The sequence below is a fragment of the Camarhynchus parvulus genome, chromosome 3, assembly GCF_901933205.1.
Source record: "Camarhynchus parvulus chromosome 3, STF_HiC, whole genome shotgun sequence".
In the NCBI taxonomy this organism is placed as follows: domain Eukaryota; kingdom Metazoa; phylum Chordata; class Aves; order Passeriformes; family Thraupidae; genus Camarhynchus; species Camarhynchus parvulus.
The window spans coordinates 12,030,299-12,049,499 of record NC_044573.1 but is presented as its reverse complement, the minus strand read 5'-3'; the positions used below and the strand labels follow the sequence as shown (position 1 = coordinate 12,049,499).

At 47.8% G+C, this 19,201-nt stretch overlaps 1 protein-coding gene across 2 annotated transcripts in view; it reads left to right on the top strand.

The window, feature by feature from the left end:
* The first annotated feature begins 5,287 nt into the window (after positions 1–5,287).
* FOXN2 (forkhead box N2) overlaps positions 5,288–19,201 on the top strand; it is a 30,750-nt gene continuing 16,836 nt past the window's right edge. The window contains exons 1-2 of one of the 2 annotated variants that reach the window (XM_030946058.1): positions 5,288–5,410; positions 17,225–17,775. In XM_030946058.1, the coding sequence (XP_030801918.1) occupies positions 17,239–17,775 (537 nt within the window). In that variant the 5' untranslated portion in view covers positions 5,288–5,410; positions 17,225–17,238. Of the gene's footprint in view, positions 5,514–17,224; positions 17,776–19,201 lie in introns of both variants that reach the window. The other variant, XM_030946059.1, reaches the window with a different exon arrangement.

Genomic DNA, 19,201 nt, shown 5'->3' with positions numbered 1-19,201 from the left:
TCTCTGGGTAATTCAGCCTGGCACATTACATAGTGGGCTAGATACTAAAAGGCATGAATCTTTTTGTTTGTGCACAACAAAAACAATTGACTTGGTCTTATTTAGGAAATTGCTACTATTTTCTGTCAGGTATTTGTATTACCCATAAGGAGAGGGAGGTAAGTTACCTCTCAGCAATGCATTATTCTTTCCAATAATGAAGATGCTGATTTTATTCCTCATCTTTTGTTGAGGATAGCAAGTCTACCGACAAACTTCTCCTGCTTAAGAGTAAATAGATGACAGTGCTAAATATATGGAGTCTTGCTAAGGTAGACCACATTTGCTTTGCTCCATGATTGATTTGTCCATTCTTCAATATGCTCTTCTGCACAAGCTTTCAAATAAGACTGCATCTTGTCTGGTCTCCTTGTGTGTATTTTCCAGCTGTATTATTTAGAAGATAAAAACAAACAAACAAACAAAAAGTCACCCTCAAGTTATACAGCTAAACTGGAAAAAAAATTCACTATTCTGTTTTTGCAAAACCATCTCATGCAGGTTTAGGCTTACATCATTTGCTGAGCTAGCATAAGCTATACCACACAAACAAGTGCAATTAGGATTGATATTCCCAAAGTGTTTCCCAGAGCAGAAATATTCTCAGTTTCTTTCTGATAAAGGTAACTTCTTAGCTCTGCAAACATTTTTGGAGATTTGATATTGAAAAGTCCTAATATTTTGATGGTAATTCTATACATTTAATTCAGTTCTTGGACGTATGACATATGCAACCAACACTGCACATTCTTCCAATCAGTGGTTGTATGATTAAGAAATCATCTAAATATTAGTTTTTACAGGTAACATTCCCCCTATGACTTCCTTTATAGTTTACCTGCTTGTCTGAGGTCTGGATTTACACCAGTGAGATGTGCATAGAAAGGTGGGTCTTGGCAGATGCTAACAGACCCTCAGTCCTAGGAGGAGCTGCTAAGGGGAAAAGGAAAAAGCTGAGGGCATGTTCAGTCCCTAAAATGAGTGACTGTGGACTTGTCAGTATATAGCTACAAGAACAAGAACTTCAGCACTGACTCCCATTCAGGACATAGAGTTGAGAGAGAGCAAACGTGGCAGGCAGCAGGGTGATGGAAGAAGAAATGCTGTGAACCACAAACTGCACAATGTCCCTTGTGGCTTTGCCTAGGGCCAGGGAAGAGATCAAATGCTAAACTAGGTTGGTGGTAGGAGACAGCAAAGCAGGAGCCAGATAGAAACCGCAAGCAGAAAGTTACCGTGTGGGAGCTGAATAGGCAGACACACCAACCTGGAGTCATAGGAAGTCCCTTTGAAGTTATTTCTTCAAACAGGGCTGTCAATGCAAATCAGAGATGCCACTTGCAACAAGAATTCCTAGAAGAAGCAGGTGTCCAACCAGTGCTGGGCCAGCATTTCTCTCACAGCATCCCTGGGCAGAAAGAAAAGCTACCCAGAGCTGTGAACAGCAGCCTGGTTTGCTGCCATGGAGAGACAATGCTGCTCCCAGATGGATTAACCGGTTAACTCTTCCTCCAGCTTTTTACAGGGTGATACACCAGGTGCAGGTCACCAGGATCAAAGGACTTGTGGTTTCATGAGGAGAAGTGCTGAGACACCATGAAGCCTGGCTGACTGCTCACACGTGTGGCAGAAATCCCAGCACAGTAGCAGGGTCTCGCTGGCTCTCAGAGCATACACCCATGGCATTGCACCTCCAGCACTGCCCCTCTGCTTTGCAGCAGTTCCCTTCCTGCCCTTCCCTGCTCTCCACACTCTTGGGAGCAGCCTGGGAGCACTGAACATGCACTGAGCTTCAGATGACAGCTCGGGTGAGAAGGTGCTTTCGTGGTGCTGGGTGGCACAGGTCAGCTATCCATCCCTTGGAGGATCCCTGCTGTGCCCTCTCCTCTCAGGAGAAGGAAACTGCAGCTGCCAGGAGGCAGGGGTTGTCTTCCCAGTGGGCTTGTCCTCCACATGACAGGTTTGGATGGCTGTGCTCTGTGAAGGCTCAGAGAGCCTTCTCCCAGGATGCCCTTCTCCACCCATCTTGCATTGAAGTAGGAGAGGAAATCTGAGGATATTGACCCTGATATGGGAGAGGTGGAAGGCCCAACTTTCTGCCCACAGCAGAAAACAACCCAAACAACAAAGACACTTCATGTTTTTCTAAGCTTTTTCCTGCATTCAACCACCTGTGGTGATGGCAAACCACCCAGAACCACGGCGGTGCCCTGAAGGGGAGAGGACAGCCAGAGGCTGGTAGAAACCAGGCAGGAGGCAGGAAGGAGGGCTGCAGTGATGACAGCTGCCTTGGCAAAGCAGGCACGGCTGTCCTTCAGTGGGCAGGACATTCAAGGACAGCCTGGAGCTGGGCCAGGAGGCACCAGCAGCCTCTGTGAGTCTGTCTTGGCTCAAAGCAGGAGGTGACAAGGGCAGGGTGGAGGGCACCTCCTGCCACCTCCTCAGCACCTGCCTCAGCTCCTGCAGCCCATCTTCCCCACACCTCCTCCTTCAGGGGGCTGCAGGAGGGGATGCAGGACATCCAGGGGAGCTGTGCAGGGACCCACACAGAGCACCACGACTAATGTCTGTCCCACCTATTTTAAAGGTCTGTGCTGGAAAATAGCACCATGTCCTTGTCATATTTACTGGATGAGTTTTGCTTTGTGTGGTTGCTGTTCCCCTGTAGGTTTCTCTCTGTAGCTTTGAGTGCAAAACCAAGATGGCACAAGAGGGAGACCAAGGCGGTGTGTGGGCTCAGACAGCCAGCAGCCACAGGCCTCCATCCTGGGACAGGGGACATTGCAGGAAAAACTGAATTAATGCCCTCAGGCTGAAATGTGGGAGCAAGCAGCTTTCAGCCTCTTGGAGGTGATATAATGCACACCGGTGGCCTCGGCTCTGTCCATGCCCTCCATCCCCTGCTCCCTCCTGCTCTCACTAATCACATGCAGAATTCAGCAGGGAAAATGGATTGTGGTGAGGAAACAGGGATCAAATGTGGTGCAGACACTGAGCAGAGACAAGCACAGTTCCCTTGATCATCTGCCTGCTGCCTGGGCACTAACTGAGGCATCCTGATGCTCACTGAGGTTGCCAGTCAGGAAATCAGTACAGGCAGGGACAAACATCAGGAGAGGTGTGAGTGTAGCCCTGATGACCCAAAAATTCTCTGCACCCCACTAGGCCAGGCCAGCTACAGCTCCTCTAGCCCTGCACAGACAGCTGTTGGAGCACTGAAACTGTCCATGCATGGCTGGGAGGCTTAGCTCTGCCTGCTGAGCCTTACAGAGATGAGCAGGACATGAGGCAGAGAGTTTAAGCTTCTCTAAGAGGCTGGACTTCGTTTTGTCCCCTGTCTCAGATGCACTGCTGCAGCCACCAGTGAATCCACAGGCTGCCAAAGAGTGAAGGTGACTGTGGTTGGAGCTGGAGATGAGGGGGAGATGCAGAAGTTGCTCCAGAAAACCTCACATCTTGGTTACTGTCTTCATTGATGAAAAACTGGTAGATTTGGAAAAACGTAGTATGGCTTAAAGCCAAAAAGACCTAGTATGGGTATGTTGAGGAATAGGGAGGACTGAGGAAGACAAAGGTGACAGTGTTTTTCAGGAGGCGTAGAAACACTTTATTTTATTTGAAGTATTGTGCTCCAAGTTGGTTCCAATAAAATGCCGGTTCAAGGGCCAAGTTTTATTTTTGTTTCTTTGAGGGGAGGTCGACTTCAGGAGACTTACAGCTTTTATCTTTTTAATTCTTGTTTGGTTTTGTGGTGTTTTTTCCCACTAAAGGGGGAGAGAGTGTGCATTCCTACTGAACTCAGATTGCATTTTTAAGGGGTAAGTGGAAAGAACCTGTGAGCAGACCCACTTTAAATGCCAGGGTGTAAATGCAACCAAAGGCTGAGAACAGACACCACCTTTGCTGGCCCAAACTCCACCTTCCACCTAATAAACTGAAGCTGGAGGGATCCTGGAGTCAAACGTCTCTCTTTCAGGTTGCCGCCCAGCAGGGCAAAAGTCAGCGCAACACACCCTGATCCCAACGGGCAAACAGTGCTGGGCCCTGCTCCTGCCTCTGCCAAGGCAGCTGAGGTGTGCAGGGCACACAAGGCACGCTGATGTGCACCTTCAGAGGGACAGGAATTCAGGCAAAAGAGCCTCTTACGGGCAAAGCGTTGCTGGTACCAGCAGTGCTAGGTCTATTTTTAATGATTTGGGAATGGAGGATGCTTTCAGCAATACATAATTAATACAAGTGCACTTTTGTTGTCTGCCGAGAGGGTAGGAAGGCCCTGGCTAACTTCTGAGGCAGTGAAAGGAAAAAGAAAAGTGTGAAAGGAAAAAGAAAAGTATGAAAGAATCATAATGCAATCAATCAGTGGAAATTAGGTAGGAGCTAAATGAAAGTTGCTGAGAATAATCTATTCTGATCAGAACTCTGTGGTTGGGCTCTGTTTCTGAAGCTGGCCATGCTTCACAGTGCAGTGGAAGGAGCCTCATTGTCACTGGATTCGATCCTCTGCCCTTGGGACAATATGCTACCTGCTATAACCCTGAGCCTGATATATCCTTACTCTTAAAAAACCCAAGAGGTCGTTGTCTGAAACTGTTTGAAATAAAAAAAAGAAACAACCCAACCAGTAGTTCCTCCTAAGGTGAAGTGGAGGATTTCCTTGAAATGCATTCCCATCCTTCCTTAGAAATAAAATTACCACAAGTCATCACAAGGCAAGCTTCAGAAGGCGAGGAAACCTCGGGAAAGTGATTAAACCTTTTTTTTTTTTTTTCAGTGGAAGATCAGCTCTGAAACAAGACAAGGAACTTCCCGGGGTCCTTCCTCTTTTATGATGTTGTAAAACTACAAGTGCGTGCAGGGCTGTCCAAGCCCGGGGAGCGAACAGCAGAGCTCGTGCCCTGGAAAGGCGAAAGCACAAGCGGACGGCAATGCACTGCAAGGCAGGGCAAACACGGCGGCTTCATTTTTGTCAAGAGGATAAAAAAAAAAGTATATATATGTATAAATAAAGAAGGGAAGTGAAACTAAAAGGAGGGTTTATGCACTTCTATTTTAAAATTTTTAGAATTTAGAAAGTGTGGTATTTCTGGGGGAGAAAGGGGAACTTTTCCGAGGCGGGGCACGGAGCCCTCACGGCCGCTCCCAGCCCTCACGGCCCCAGAGGCGGTGCCGACGGCGGGGGAGGGCGGGAGCGAGGGAAGGCGGCCGGGAAGGAGGAGGAGGAGGCGGCGGCGGGGGGGCCGTGCTTGCTCGCGGTTGCCATGGGGAGCGGGAGGGCGGCGCCGCCGCCGCTGCGCAGGGAGCAGCTGCTCCCTGACACATCCCCCCGCTGCCATATTGTGTCCGCCGCCGGCCGCGCGGCTTCATGACCGCGGTGAGTGCCGCCCGCGCCCGCCGCCCCCGCGGCCCCACGCCTGCCCGGCCTGCCCCCGCGCCTCCCTCGGGTTTAGCTCTCGGCTTTCCCCCGGGTTTGGGGGGTGAGTTTTTTTTGTTTCCGGCGCTCCGCGAGGGTTTCGTGGGGGAAGGGGGAAAGCGCGGGGAGTGTGGCGGCGGGTCCCGCTGGTGCCGGGGAAGCGGGGCGGGGAGGGGCGGTGTGGCCAGTGTCCCCTCGTTCCCCGCGTGGGGACAAGGCGCGGAGGCGGCGCTTCCCCTCTCCAGCCGCTCCCGGTGCCGGTGCGTGGGAACGGGGGGGTCCCCGTGCACCCGCGGCTCCTCCTCCTCCCGGCGCGGCCCCGCGGAGCTTCCGCCCTCCCGCCCTCCCTCCCGCGGGGTGTACGCGGGTGATCCCCCCCTCCTTCACCGCTCCCCGGCGGGGCCAGCCCGCGCTCCTTGCGCGCTTCCAGCTGCGGGGATGCAAAACGCGGCCGGCACCTGGGAGCGCGGCCCCGCCGTGCCCCTCGCCGCCGGGTCACCCCTGTCAGACCCAGGCGCTTCCTTCGGTGAAATAAAGACGCTTTCGGCCTCGTTCGGCCGCGCCCCGTTGTCCCCGGAGCGGCGGGAAGCCCCCAGGGATGTGCGGAGCGCGTCCGTGGCTTGCAGAGCTGGGGGCAGCGTGGGAGAGACGCTCCGGGGTTCCCGCGTTTTGGGGTAAAAATCCAGGAAACTGCTGGCGGAGTGCTCGGGGTCAGGCTGGGATCTGCACGTGGCCCTTCGGAGTTTTCCCGTCTTTTTCGGGGTTTTTTGGTGAAGTTGGGCGATGAGTTGGTGGCGGCAGCAGCGGAGCGGCATCCCACTGCCTTCCTGCCTTGCTCCTGCATGGACACACCGGCGTGCTTGTGCTCAGGTTCTGTGGGAGCGGAAACTGGCTTTTGTTGGTGAGGGTTTGGATTGTGACAGGGCCCAAACAAAGAGTAAAAGGAACAAAGAAATAAAATAAACCTTGAAGAGGACCCGATAAACTCATGTTCCCACCGAGGTGCCTGCCTGTGGATGGATGCTGTGTTCTAAATGTGGAGTTAAGCGTGCTGAATTATGGTAGACTTAAATGCTGAGAAAGCATTTTGATTAGCTTTGTGCCTAATCTATGAAATCAAGATAACTTTAGATATAATTTTCTGTGTGTATATATGCACACAGACACTCTCCAGATCTTGTTATTGGTGGGCTTACATTCAGACAAATTTAGTAATAGGTGGGTTGTAATATATTGGCATATGAATCATTTAACTTCATTTGTGTTTCTTGGATTGGGGTCTTTTTTCCCCTCCTTAAAGTCTGGTGCGATGCTACATCTATGCAAGAAAAATTCAGCTGGCATTATCTTATGTCAGGAAACTTGAAGTAGTTTGAAGGTTGCTGGTTTTTTTTTGTTTGTTTTTTTTTTTTTTTCCTTGGCAGGTGCCTACTCACATTTCCCAAGCTCTGCAGAAGGTAGTTGGAGCTCTGTAGTAGCAATTAGTGCAGCCCAGGGCTCGAGCTGATGAACGTAGCCGGGTGCCAGGGTGTGTTATCTCTGAGCTCAGCCGTGCTGCTGCAGCAGATCAGCTTCTGCTGGGGGCTCACTTGTGTCCAGCTGTGCCACTTAACTTTTGTAGAAATAGAGGCCGTGGTGATTCTCACTTCATGTGTTTGAGTTGCCTGAAATACGTGTAGGACTTTTCTGTGCTTTTAGTATTTTTTGTTTGTTATCAGATGTGCCCACGAACTGAGCAGTGCTGCTGTGCAGGGTGTCTACATTTGCAGACTGTGGAGGAGATGCTGTCCTGGCTGCCCTGCAGGTCCTGAAGGGAGCTGGAGGCACTGGCCCTGTATCAATCCAAGCAATGTGGCCCTGAGCACTCTCAGGGACCTTGCTGGAATAAAACTTGGTTGATGTCTTTGTTGGGAGTGTCTAGACCACAGGATGAAGTTGTGACCTGCTTTGGGTACTGCTGCTGGGGCTGTGCTGAAGGACCTCCTCAGGGATTTTTCAGCCCAGAAGTCAGGTATTTTTTGTCTAAAAGGGGCACCAGTGAAGGAGTGTGCTGCCTCAACAGCTCCAGCCCCCATAGAACTTCTGCTTGAGGAGCCTTTCAGTGTCCTCTAGAGAGCTCGGGATTGAGGGCACCAGCATTGCCAGCAACTCTCTGTGTCAGGACATGCCAGTCCAGTAAGTAATGGAGCAGCTAGAGGTGTGTGTAATGGTCCTGCTGAAGGAGAAGTACTGCCTGGCAAGTGCGTGGAGTGCCTTAGAAACAGGACAGAGGCTTAGGGACACATCAGGCTGATTTTTGCCATCTTTATTAACCACGGGCTCTGTTCCACTCAGTGCAATAGAGTTGAAAACCTGACACGTTGAGCAAAAGCAAACTCTCCTGGTGGATGAGGTAGTTTGGCATCTGAAGATGCTCTGCATGGGTATGGTTCACACTGGTGAGAAAGCCACGTAGTTCTCATGCAGAGCTGTTGGTTCCCATAACAGCAGCAGTTTTCATTTTGGTTTCACTGGGGTTGTAATTCCACCTTCCTGCTCTGCCAATTCCACCTTGCCTACTCATTGCTGGGGTTAAAAGGAGCTGGTATTTACAAGAGGAAGTACCCCAGGCTCTCAGAAGACTTTTTCCATGTGCAGGTTTGTGATACCTTATCAGAAAGAGCTGCACAGAGGGATTATAGCCAGCGAGGTGGCAGAAAGGATGGGTGTTGGGAGAAGTGATAGTGTGCCCACAGCCACTGCTGCCATGCATCTCTTGATGCTGTTCCCTGCTCTGGGATAGTCTTACTGCACTACTGTGGTGCAAAACAACCTTGCCTGGATGGATGGAAAGCAGTCTCTAGTCCCCATAAGTAAATGGCTGTCAGCAGTCTCAATGAATGGTCACGACCTTTTAGCAACTTCTGGGTTATTCCTTTTGGCTCCTTGAGCATTTGCCATTCCTCCCCTCCTGGTAAACGAGTGCATTTTGTGTAAGGATGTCACTGCCCTGATGGTAACTTTTCTGAGGGAAGTGGATGGAGGCAGCCCCTGCCTCATCCTGGTGTGCGTGTGCTGCTGCTCCACCACTGAAACGGTGTTGGGCAACTTCCTGCAGCTCAGGGTGACTCACGGCAGGGCCCAGCTCTGCTCTTGACAAGTGCTTGCTTGCAAACCCTGTCCACATGGGGAGGCTCCCTGTGGCTGCATCTGGGCTGTCTCTTTCCAGATCCAGTGGCTACCTTATCTCACAGAGAGGACACAAGAGACCCCTGGGATGCTGCTTCACTTTTTTCCTGGCTCAATCTCTATGTGTGATAGGTGTGTGTTTGTTCCCTGTCACGTTGCACCTGCTGATTTGGGGATGGTGCTGGGTGATGGTGAGCTCTCCATCTCATATCCTCACCATGCTGGGTAAAGGCACCAGTTCCATGAGCTCTCCATCTCATCCTTACCATGCTGGCTAAAGGCACCAGTTCCATGAACTCTCCATCTCTCATCCTCACCATGCTGGGTAAAGGCACCAGTTCCATGAACTCTCCATCTCTCATCCTCACCACACTGGGTATAGGCACCAGTTCCATGAGCTCTCCATCTCATCCTCACCACGCTGGGTATAGGCACCAGTTCCATGAGCTCTCCATCTCACATCCTCACCACGCTGGGTAAAGGCACCAGTTCCATGAGCTCTCCATCTCATCCTCACCACACTGGGTAAAGGCACCAGTTCCATGAACTCTCCATCTCTCATCCTCACCACACTGGGTATAGGCACCAGTTCCATGAGCTCTCCATCTCATCCTCACCACACTGGGTAAAGGCACCAGTTCCATGAACTCTCCATCTCTCATCCTCACCACGCTGGGTATAGGCACCAGTTCCATGAGCTCTCCATCTCACATCCTCACCATGCTGGGTAAAGGCATGCAGTGATGTTCCATGGTGCTTCCAAAATACAATTTAGGTCAGCAAGAAGATACAAGCTTGCAGTGCTTGGCTAATAAATCACACAGAATGGAAGAAGTACTGCCTGATGCCAGCCAGCATCTTTATGACCCCCTGGTACTCTGCCTGCTCCCTGTAAAACATTATGGCTGTGGGAGCACGACGCTTGGGTCACTCCAGGCTGGCAGGGTGATGTTGAGTGCTCAGTGCTGGCATGTATGGTCAGCAGCTGGGAAACATGGCAGCTGTGCTTGGGGCAGGAATGCTCATTTTATTGAGTGATTGCTCAGGGGCACCAGGACCATTTTAAGAGAAGCCTGTAATTTGTGCAGATAGGAATACTTATACTGAAAGTCAATGATGTGGATTTTGACTTTTTTCTTTTGCTGAGTGCGTTCAAAATGTTTTCTTGAAATATTCAGACTGGTCTTAGTGCTCCCTACTTTTTCCTCAAGACTTGGAGAATGTTAGGAAGTCCATTAAATTGACTACTGCAGGCATCATCACTCACTCCTACTCTTCTGCACACTCAGTCTTGGTGTCTTCTCTCAGGCTATTTTCAGTGCATTCCTATCTTGCAGTTTGTCACTACTTTTAGTTTCCCAGTTTAAGTGTGGTCCCATGCTTGCTTTCTTTTCAGCAGTGTCACTGGGTTTTGTTGTGCTTAGATTTGGGGCAAGTACATGGTTGCCTAAAAGCTGAGTACTGGGTATGAAGAGAGCTCAGCACCTGGAGAATTTTCATAAGGTAGAGCTGAAGGAGTGGGAGCTGGGAAGCTTCCTGCTGAGCAACATCCACTCATCATCCATTGTCCTGTATGTGAGGATCATCCCCAGACCAGTTTTCAGCCAGTTTGGTTTGGTTTAGGGATGCAGAGTAGTCAAAAGTAGGAGGATTTTTTGTTTGCTTTCTTCTTCGTTTAAACAGAAAGCCAAATTCCACAAAGTTAAAAGCAAGTTGGCCAGGGAGGTCAGCCCAGTGAAAAGCATTGCTTTGCCTTCCCTGGGCTCTGGAGGAAATCTTGCACTTTTGGAGCAGGAGCTGGGAAGCAGCAAGTGGGAACCACTTTGCAGTCACGAAGTTGTACTGGTAATGTAGTTTTGTGACACAGCTCCAGTGGGGCTTTCCAGTTAAATCTTGCAGAAGGGTCACTTGGGGTGAAGCTTCAGGTTGTTGGTTTTCCACTGGAAATCAGGAGTTTTGGTACTTTAAAGGCAGAAAAGCTGTGTGGAAAAGATAGCTTTATGTTTTGTAGCATTGGTAAATTGGTACTGACACCAGCTGAAATGTAGCTATGTTCACTTCTGTTTCAAGAGGATGGTAGGGAAACACACAGAAAGGTTACCCTGGAAAGGGAATTAGCATCAGAATTATTTTGCAAGTCATTTGCTCAAATGGCTCACTTGTGAACATATCAGTGGTTTACATTTTTTTGCATCTTAGTCCACTTAGCAAGCACAGTATTAAATTTGAGGAGAATGACCCATAAGCATCTCTTGAAAAGCTATTGGCTGTAAATCATTTTTCTTGAAAGCACTTATTTCCCTCCCCTCCCCTATTTGTGTCTTACCAAAGGTTTTTCTTAATGGTTAAATTTCACTGCTTGTTTGGGTTTGTTATTTTTTAATATTATTTTCATGTCCCAATTTCTCTGTTAGACTGTTATTATGTGCATGTTTTAAATCTGAGGCACGGGGAGCCAGGTCCAGCAGTGACTGCAGCCTTTGGAAAAGCTTCACATTTGCAAAGTCTCCGAAGGCAGCAGTGGAATAAAGTCCCAGAGGCTCTGGGTCATGTACAGGGTCTGGATTGCAGTCAGGGCATGTCTGAGCTCACATATCATTTTCCTTTCAGATATTTGTTTCAAACACAAACCACTTATGTGTGTGCATATGTGTGTATTTAATAAAAAAATGCAAGCTTTAGTGAAAAAAAGTTAGATGAAATCTTCCTCTTGCTCCCTGCCCTTTCCTGGGCTGTGATAAGGGTTTGTTTAATCCCTTCCCTATTGCAGGATTTCTTAACTTTTCTTAATATTGGACCTTTGAATTGGTTTTTGTTACTTTTTTTCCCCCACCCTGCCTTTAATTATATCACATGGTGTGGGAGAACATTGACATGAGAGTCTTGGAAGTATTTCTGCAAATTCTGGAAAACCTCTCTTCCTCTTTGAGCCCACCGATGCCAAGGTTCAAATGAAGTCCCTGAGCTTCTTTGGTTGATGGGTTTTATTTTCAGGCTGGATTTGAGACGGTGATCTGTCCTTTTGATGTTTTTAAAACCCATTATTTTTAATTTTCCTCAGCTTTGCAAGCCAGGAGGAGCAGGAAGGGCCCTGCCTGCTGCAGGTGCTGCCCCGGGGAGCATCTCTGTGTGTCCTTTGTCACGCAGGGGTTCATCTCTTCCACAGACACTGGGTCCCAGCTTGCTGAAATCTGTGGCTGAGAGGTGGTTTTATCCTCAGAAGACTGTAATGCCTTTAGTTGTCTTGGATACGTGACATCACGTAGTGCTATAATCAAATATAGGCCTTTCTCAGGGCTGGGGGAGGTCTCAGCTGACCTCCAGCAGGGCTGGGAGGTGTGCAGGGCATGGGCAGCCCCAGACAAGGGAGATGATGGGGGGAAGGGTTGAATTAGTAGGGGGCAGAATGGTTTGGTGTCATCCTTTTAATGCTCCTGGTCAGGCAGATGGGTGCTTTTTATTGATGGGTTTGCATTAGTGTGAGGGGTTTTTTTGTTGTTTGTTTGTTTTTGTTGGGTTTTTTGTTGCTCTTCCCTCCAACGTGCAAAGACTTGTAGCTGGTCCTGTGCTATGTGCCCAATGGCTTGGAAATTTATCCTCAGCTTGGGTAGGTGAGCAGTGCCAGTCATTTATCTGTCTAATTCTTGGGCTGTTTTGACAACACAAATTGATGTATTTGAGTCAGGACAAGCCCTGATGCGTGTTGTAGACGCAAGGGAATATGAAAAATCAGTAGAGGAGTTTGCTGTTGGTGTAGTTGTTTGCATGCAAAAGCAGGTACCAATTGTCTTAAATACTCTCACAGAGCCTGTTTGTGTCAGGACAGAAGTTGTGTGTAAAGCACAACTGCCTGTCTCTGTAACTAAGGGTGCACACCCTGAGCTTGGTGTGCAAAGAGTGGGTGCAGAGCTGCTGTCATTAAGTGTGATATGGCTGAAAACCTTTTTTCCTGGATTAAAATAATGTTCAACTCCTCAGACTTGGGCAATGCATGGTAAGATTTTATTTTTATTTTTATTTTTATTTTTATTTTTATTTTTATTTTTATTTTTATTTTTATTTTTATTTTTATTTTTATTTTTATTTTTATTTTTATTCTTATTCTTATTTTAAACCTGGAGGGAAATCACTGCGCTGTTGGCAGGTTCCAGGTCTTCCAACTATTAGAAGGTGACCTAGTTGCTTGGCTGGTCCTGCAGAAACAAAAAGTGCATTTAGTTGTGGAGAAGGTTGTCCTAACCTGGGGCACTGATGCTGTGCAGGTGCCAAAAGGGCACCTTTCATCTGATGCCACTGTAAAGAAGGATCAAGCAGCAAGAACAGCTCTGTTTTCATGCTGACTTGGTGTGGACAAGGCTGTGGCACCTTCTGACAAAAAGGCTGAATTCTTTCTTGCCAGTTCAGTGAGTCCAAGCGTGGTGGCCACTGAAATGATACCTGTACCCTTACACCTGCAATGCTGCTCAGTTTGGAGGAGCTCACCTTTGGTGGGATGGTGGCATCTGCCACAGCTTTGTCCTTTTGGCCTGGATTCTGCTGGAGCTGAGACTTCTTCCAAGAAGAGCTGCTGCAAAGTAAACGTGCTTCCCTGCTTTCCTGAGGATCTGCTCAAGTGGACTTCCAGTTTCATTAAATGGTTGGCCTTTATTAAAGCAGCTTTGTCTTCATTAAATGCTCACACATCAAAGCATTTGCTCCTGTGGCAGAACATACCAGTGCTGAAGGTCTTCCATCAAAATTCAGTCATAGTTGGGGGTCTTTGTGGCAGCACACAAACCTGGTTTAACCCAGGTGTGCTCTGCTAGGCTGAGGACCTTTCAGTGCTCAGAACCTTCCCCAAGTTAAGCTCTCCAGTGAGACTGAGAGAGGGCTGCAAAAAATATTACCTTGTCTTGGGTGTGAAGTCTCCTCTGATCTGTTTGTGCTTCTCTGGGCTGCTGCCTTAGTACACTGCAGCCCCTTCAGACCTGGGCTCTGCTGCTTGGGTAGTGAGTGCTCTGCAGGAGCAGGTCTTCACTGGGCTCTGGGTGCTGGACTGGCATGGATGAGCAGGGAGGTCTGCTCCTGGCTTTTATGTGATGCCAAAAATCAGACTGCTGGAAGAAGATTGTGTCTCTCACCTCTTTTCTGATGCATCCTAACTTTTATTTGAGCAGCCTCAGTTGACTTGGCAGCTTTTTAATCTTCTTACCCTGGAATCATAGCCCTCTGTCTGTAATTACCAATGCAAGATGATGTGCACCTCCATTGTGAGGAGCATTTGAGGAGTAAATGCTTTGTTTGGCCTTTCTTTTGAAGGTACCAACAGGAGATAGATCCTTGAGTTCCTTAGGATTGGGATGCATGAAGCTCTGCTTCCAGCTGGAAGTGTTAATACCAGTGAAGAGCAACGTGCTGTGTCACTCTGTGCTCATTGGTAGGGTAAAGCACATGGGCAGAGCACAAACTCTTCCATGTTTTTCAGAGGTGTGCTTAAATCATATTGATTTTGCATTTGCCTGGCTGGAGGTTGCCTTCTTGGCTCTGCTTACAGGGCTGGGGCTGTCCCCATGGGAATTATCAAAACATCTGCACTGGAGAGCTGCTGCTGTGCTCTTTCCTTCTCACACTTTGCTCTCGTTGCTCTTGCTGTGGTTTTTGTGCTGGGTCATCCCTGAGCACAAAACCCTGCCAGCTTACAGCAGAGATGGCTTTGGTGAATTCCATGACCCTTATGTAAAACATTAAACCCCAAATATTGGAAGTGGTAATCTTGAAAATGGCATCTTGGAAACTCTGTTCTCACAGTTGTGTCTGTTTATAGGCAATCAGAACACACATGGAGAAAAAAATTTTGGATTTTGGATGTCATTAAGGGTCTGTGTGAATTAAGAGGGGTTTTGGACTTGTGTGCCTTCAGATATGCTCCAGTGGCACTGATGTTGCTCTTGTGGTTTTATTTTTTCTTATTTATTAGTTGATAATAGTCCAATATGGCCTTTATACCTTTCTAGAAAAAATAAATTAATTTCTGATATGTTCATGTAGAAGGTGTGTGAGGTGGTGAACTACGAAAAGAAGGGAATGAGATGTGGATTTTTGTAATGCATCTAAGAAATGTGACACTAATCGATGTTATTTACTTTTAATAATATTTATAACTTTATAATATTTAATAATATTATGTATGTTACCTGCAAATAATTTTTATTTTCTTGTAGGGCATTAGATATGCTAATGATTCTCTTCTATAATATAGTGCATTAACACCACAAAGTCTACCTGATTATAAGTGCCAGCTTCATCAGTTGTTCTATTTTTTCCCTTATATTTTTGACCAGACTGAGTGTGCCCTGGCCATTTTTGTGTTGAAAACAGACTTGATTGCCCCCTTTCCCCTAAGAAAAGAATACAGTGACCTCAGACTTTGCATGTGTGTGTCAGCATGTGTGTGCTCTTGATCTGCCAAGCTGATGGAAGATTTGTAAAGGGAGATTTCGTGCAACATGAACCAGGAGCTAAAATTACCAAAACACGGCTGGGAGGTGTGAGCTCCTGTGTAGCTGCCTAAAGAGGTGCTCAGCCAGGGGACAAAGTTAATCATTAGAAAGAGAACAGAGCAGCTCACGTTGTGGCAGAGTTGGGGTTTGTCTCACTGTATGAATTTTATCACTAGCTCTTTGTTTGGTTTTTTTTTTCCTTAATTTAAGAAAGGATTGAAGAAATGACATGAGGATATGTATATATGGCTGTGTTTAAAGGCAGCCTTCTCTGACTGCCAATATGAATGTGCTCTGGTGCCTTGGGGGAGAAGTAAATCGTAGGGAGAGCAAAGCTATTTTTGACCAGCTATTTGAGCAGCTCACTTTGCTTTAATTTTTTTTTTTTCTTTTTATAATACTGACTGAGCTGGTAGCTAATCATACCCATCCCTGCACTTAATAGAAATAAGAAACATAAGGTAAAAAAATTTATGCATGTTTTCCAGCACTGCTACTGGTAAGCATGAGTTCAGGTGCTGTTGTGAACACAGCTTTGCAATGGCTGGTGCAAGAGTGCATGAGTAGATGAAGAGAGGAACAAAAATTGCTGCTGGGTGACATGGATGTGTTTCCTGGGGAGGCACAAATTCTGTAACTCATGACTGCCTGGTGGCTGGCAGGACTGGGGAGCATAACATGGATTATCCTGTTGCCTTTCTGTGTCACTCCTCCATTGCATGTATCACTCCCCTTCTCCAAAACAAGGAGGCTGGGCAGTGTTCTCAGGGACACAGTGAGGCTGCCAGGCTGGAGCTGCCTGGGTCTGGGGCTGGCACAGCCAGGCAGTGGGCCCTTGGTAGGAGGAGATGCAAGTGCAAGGAGACAGGTGTTTGCTGCAAACTGGGGTAAGAAATGTGCAGTAACTGTGTAGAGCTGTCTGGTGAGATGTGATATGGGAACTGTCCTCGTCTTGAGCTCTGGCAATGGGAGCTGGAGCATGAAACCAGAATGATAGTGCTTACAGGGACAGGGAACTGGAATGAGGTTTGGGTTTTTCTTTGGTTGTTTTGTTGGATCTTTTTACAGTTAATACAAACCTCAGTTTTGCTCTGTGCTATTTACAACCCTGAGCTGCATCCATGGTTGGAGTGTCTTATGTCTGTAGGGTACTTGTGTGTGCAAGTACACCCCCTACATCTGTACAGTGCTCACATCAGCAGGAAAAAAACAGCTGTTCCCATAACACAGTTTGCTAGAAGACCCCTTTTGAAACTCTACAAGCAAGGTGGTGTCTGTTGATGTCATGCCTCTAAAGCATGAGTGGCCTGTTAGACCTTGCGTTGAGCGGCACTGTTTTATAGATAATGTTATGATTAGGGTTTTAGTGTTTTGTTGTTTTGGGATTTCTTTATCTAAGTGGTGAGCCATTGCTCCTGCAGGTCTGAGCTGCCCCCCCAGTGGTTAGTCCCTCCTCTTGAGAGAGGTCCCAGCACTCTCTGCTCTGCAGGGAAGCCCAGGTTAGGGCAGCAAGCCCTTGCAGGAGGGGGAAAAAGATCTTGTGGACCCAGGCAGCTCTGTGGGGCACAGGTGGTGAACAGATAAGCTGGCCAGATCTTCCCCTGGTAGAAGCAGGCAGCAGCCCTTGGGAATGACTGTGACTTGTAGGGGTTATAAAGATTTCATTTGCACTGAGACCACAAATAGACTTTATGCTGATTGAAGTTTTGCAATTCCTTTTTCACTCTTTGGACACCAAAGGCAACACTTCTTAACAGGGTCAGTTTACAATATAACGAGTAACTTAAGAGTTAGTGTGAGATCTGAATGGATTAGATCCTCCCTGTTAAGGTTTTCTCCAGGTTTCAGGTGTTGACATGAAGTAGCTATTATTTCTGTGTCTGAATTGGTATTTCTAGATAGATACAGGAGTTTCCAAGTGCTACCCATAAGCTCTGCTTATAAACCAAGGGGAGTTTATGCTCATGAGTTTACTGGGAGGCTCCTGTTGGACTCTGGCTCTCGCCAGTGGCTTCAGCGTTCGTGCACAGCATGGGAATGGTGCAGCCCCGTGCTTGGGTTTGGTGGGCTCCTGCTGAACGTGACTGTGGTAGTTTGCAGTGATTTCTGACCATCTCCTTTGTTGCAGACCAATCGAGCTAAATGGGTCCAGTCACTGGGATGACTCCGGATAAGAAAGCTGAAACGCCGGGAGCAGAAAAAGCCGCGGGACTACGGCAGTGCCATGGGATGGGCAGCCTGCCCGACACGGGCCACGCAGGCAAGCCAAAGGCCACCGTGGTGGACAGAGATTCAGCAGATGATGAGCTCACAAATTTGAACTGGCTGCACGAAAGTACTAACCTGCTAACAAACTTCAGCCTCGGCAGCGAGGGCCTTCCCATTGTTAGCCCCTTGTACGACATCGAGGGGGACAGCGTGCCATCCTTCTCACCATCTTGCTACCAGAACCCTGAGAAAAAATCCTCCACTTCCAAACCCCCTTACTCTTTCAGCCTTCTCATTTACATGGCGATTGAGCAGTCCCCCAACAAGAGCTTGCCAGTCAAAGAAATCTACAGCTGGATCCTGGAGCGCTTCCCCTACTTCGCCACAGCCCCCACCGGCTGGAAGAACTCGGTCCGACACAACCTCTCCTTGAACAAGTGTTTCCGAAAGGTGGAGAAAAGCCATGGCAAGGTGAGACCTGGCAGGAGGGAGGTGGAGCAGGCTGGAAACTCAGGGAGAAATGGAGAAGGTTCTGTTGTTCTTGAGCACAGTTTTGTTTGGGTTGTTTTCAACCCACCATGTCCTCTCAGCGCTTTATTTGCAGATGGAGGTGGTTTGGAAATGCTGTTTCTGTGAAATCACAGGATGACAGAAGTCACTGGATTTTGTTTTTATTGTTCACCTAGGTAAACCCAGCTGAAGTGCATCCTTTTAAAATGTGGCACACATACAATTGCAAAGGACTCTTGTTTCCATTTACTTAAAATTTTATTAGCCTGCAATAACCAGCCTGAAATTTCAGATAACTCTCTGAGGATTTCTTCTTGATGAAGCCTCTTAAAGTAGTGCTTTCTCTGTTTTCCAGTGTTGAAATTCTGGGATATGTTCCTCCTTCCCTGCTTTTCCAGCATAGCCATGGCTACAGTTGCACTGGCAAGCAGAAGAGATTATGGGATGCCAACCAGCTTCCCTGCTTGGCTAGCTGGGATGTTGCCCCTCTGGATGCAGATGCAGTCCCCTGCAAGGTGCCCTTGCTTGTGGGCACACTGGATGTGCGTGGTTGAGTGTTCCTCAGTCCAACAGCTTTCTCAGATATTAAATTGACTCTTCCACTTGTGATCTCCTGTTACACTTAGCACAGCTCTAGCTTTCCAATAACTATATTAATTCCTGCCTTTAAAGGACTGTAATGCTTTAACATCTGTCATAAGATAAGATGTGCATCTCTGTGTGGTGCAGACACGCTTTTTAAAGTCAAGGATACTCTTTTCTGTACAAGTTCTTTCTTCTGATTTATATGATTTTACTAGTGACTTTCTTCCTCCCTCTCTCATTCCCCATCTTGTTCCTCAAAGAGCTGGCTGTGACTTAAATAAACTAACAAACCACATACTGAAAGTCAACAAACAAGTCCTGTGCTTGGAGGTCAGACTTAGTGGTGGCAGGCTTGTTATCAGAAATGCTTGCAATGCTTGGAGTGCTTGACAGCTTCTCACTGTAGAGAGGGGTCCTGGAGCTGAGTGGGCATTGGGGAGGACTGCCTTGTACACCACTACTTCTCAATATTCCTGCTTCTGCATTAAATTGTTAGGGTGTTGTTGTCACAAGCAGCAGCTTTGCCCTGAAAAAAATTGACTTTTTATTGCAATGTGGCAAGTCCATTAACTACTCCATTGCTGAATCCTGCTGGGTGTTAGGGTGGGCTCTTAACGTGGCTCAAGGTGCTGTAAATGGGGTAACTGAGATGCTCAAGTGTCCCTGTGTGGAGGACTGGATCTGAGCAGGGACCACACACTGCTTTAGGTGCCAAAAGTGCTGTTAAAGGCCTGGGTGGCTCTGTCCGAGGAGAGTGGCATGAGTTTCAGCAAAAGTTAGGGCAGGAAAGGGAAATCTAAAC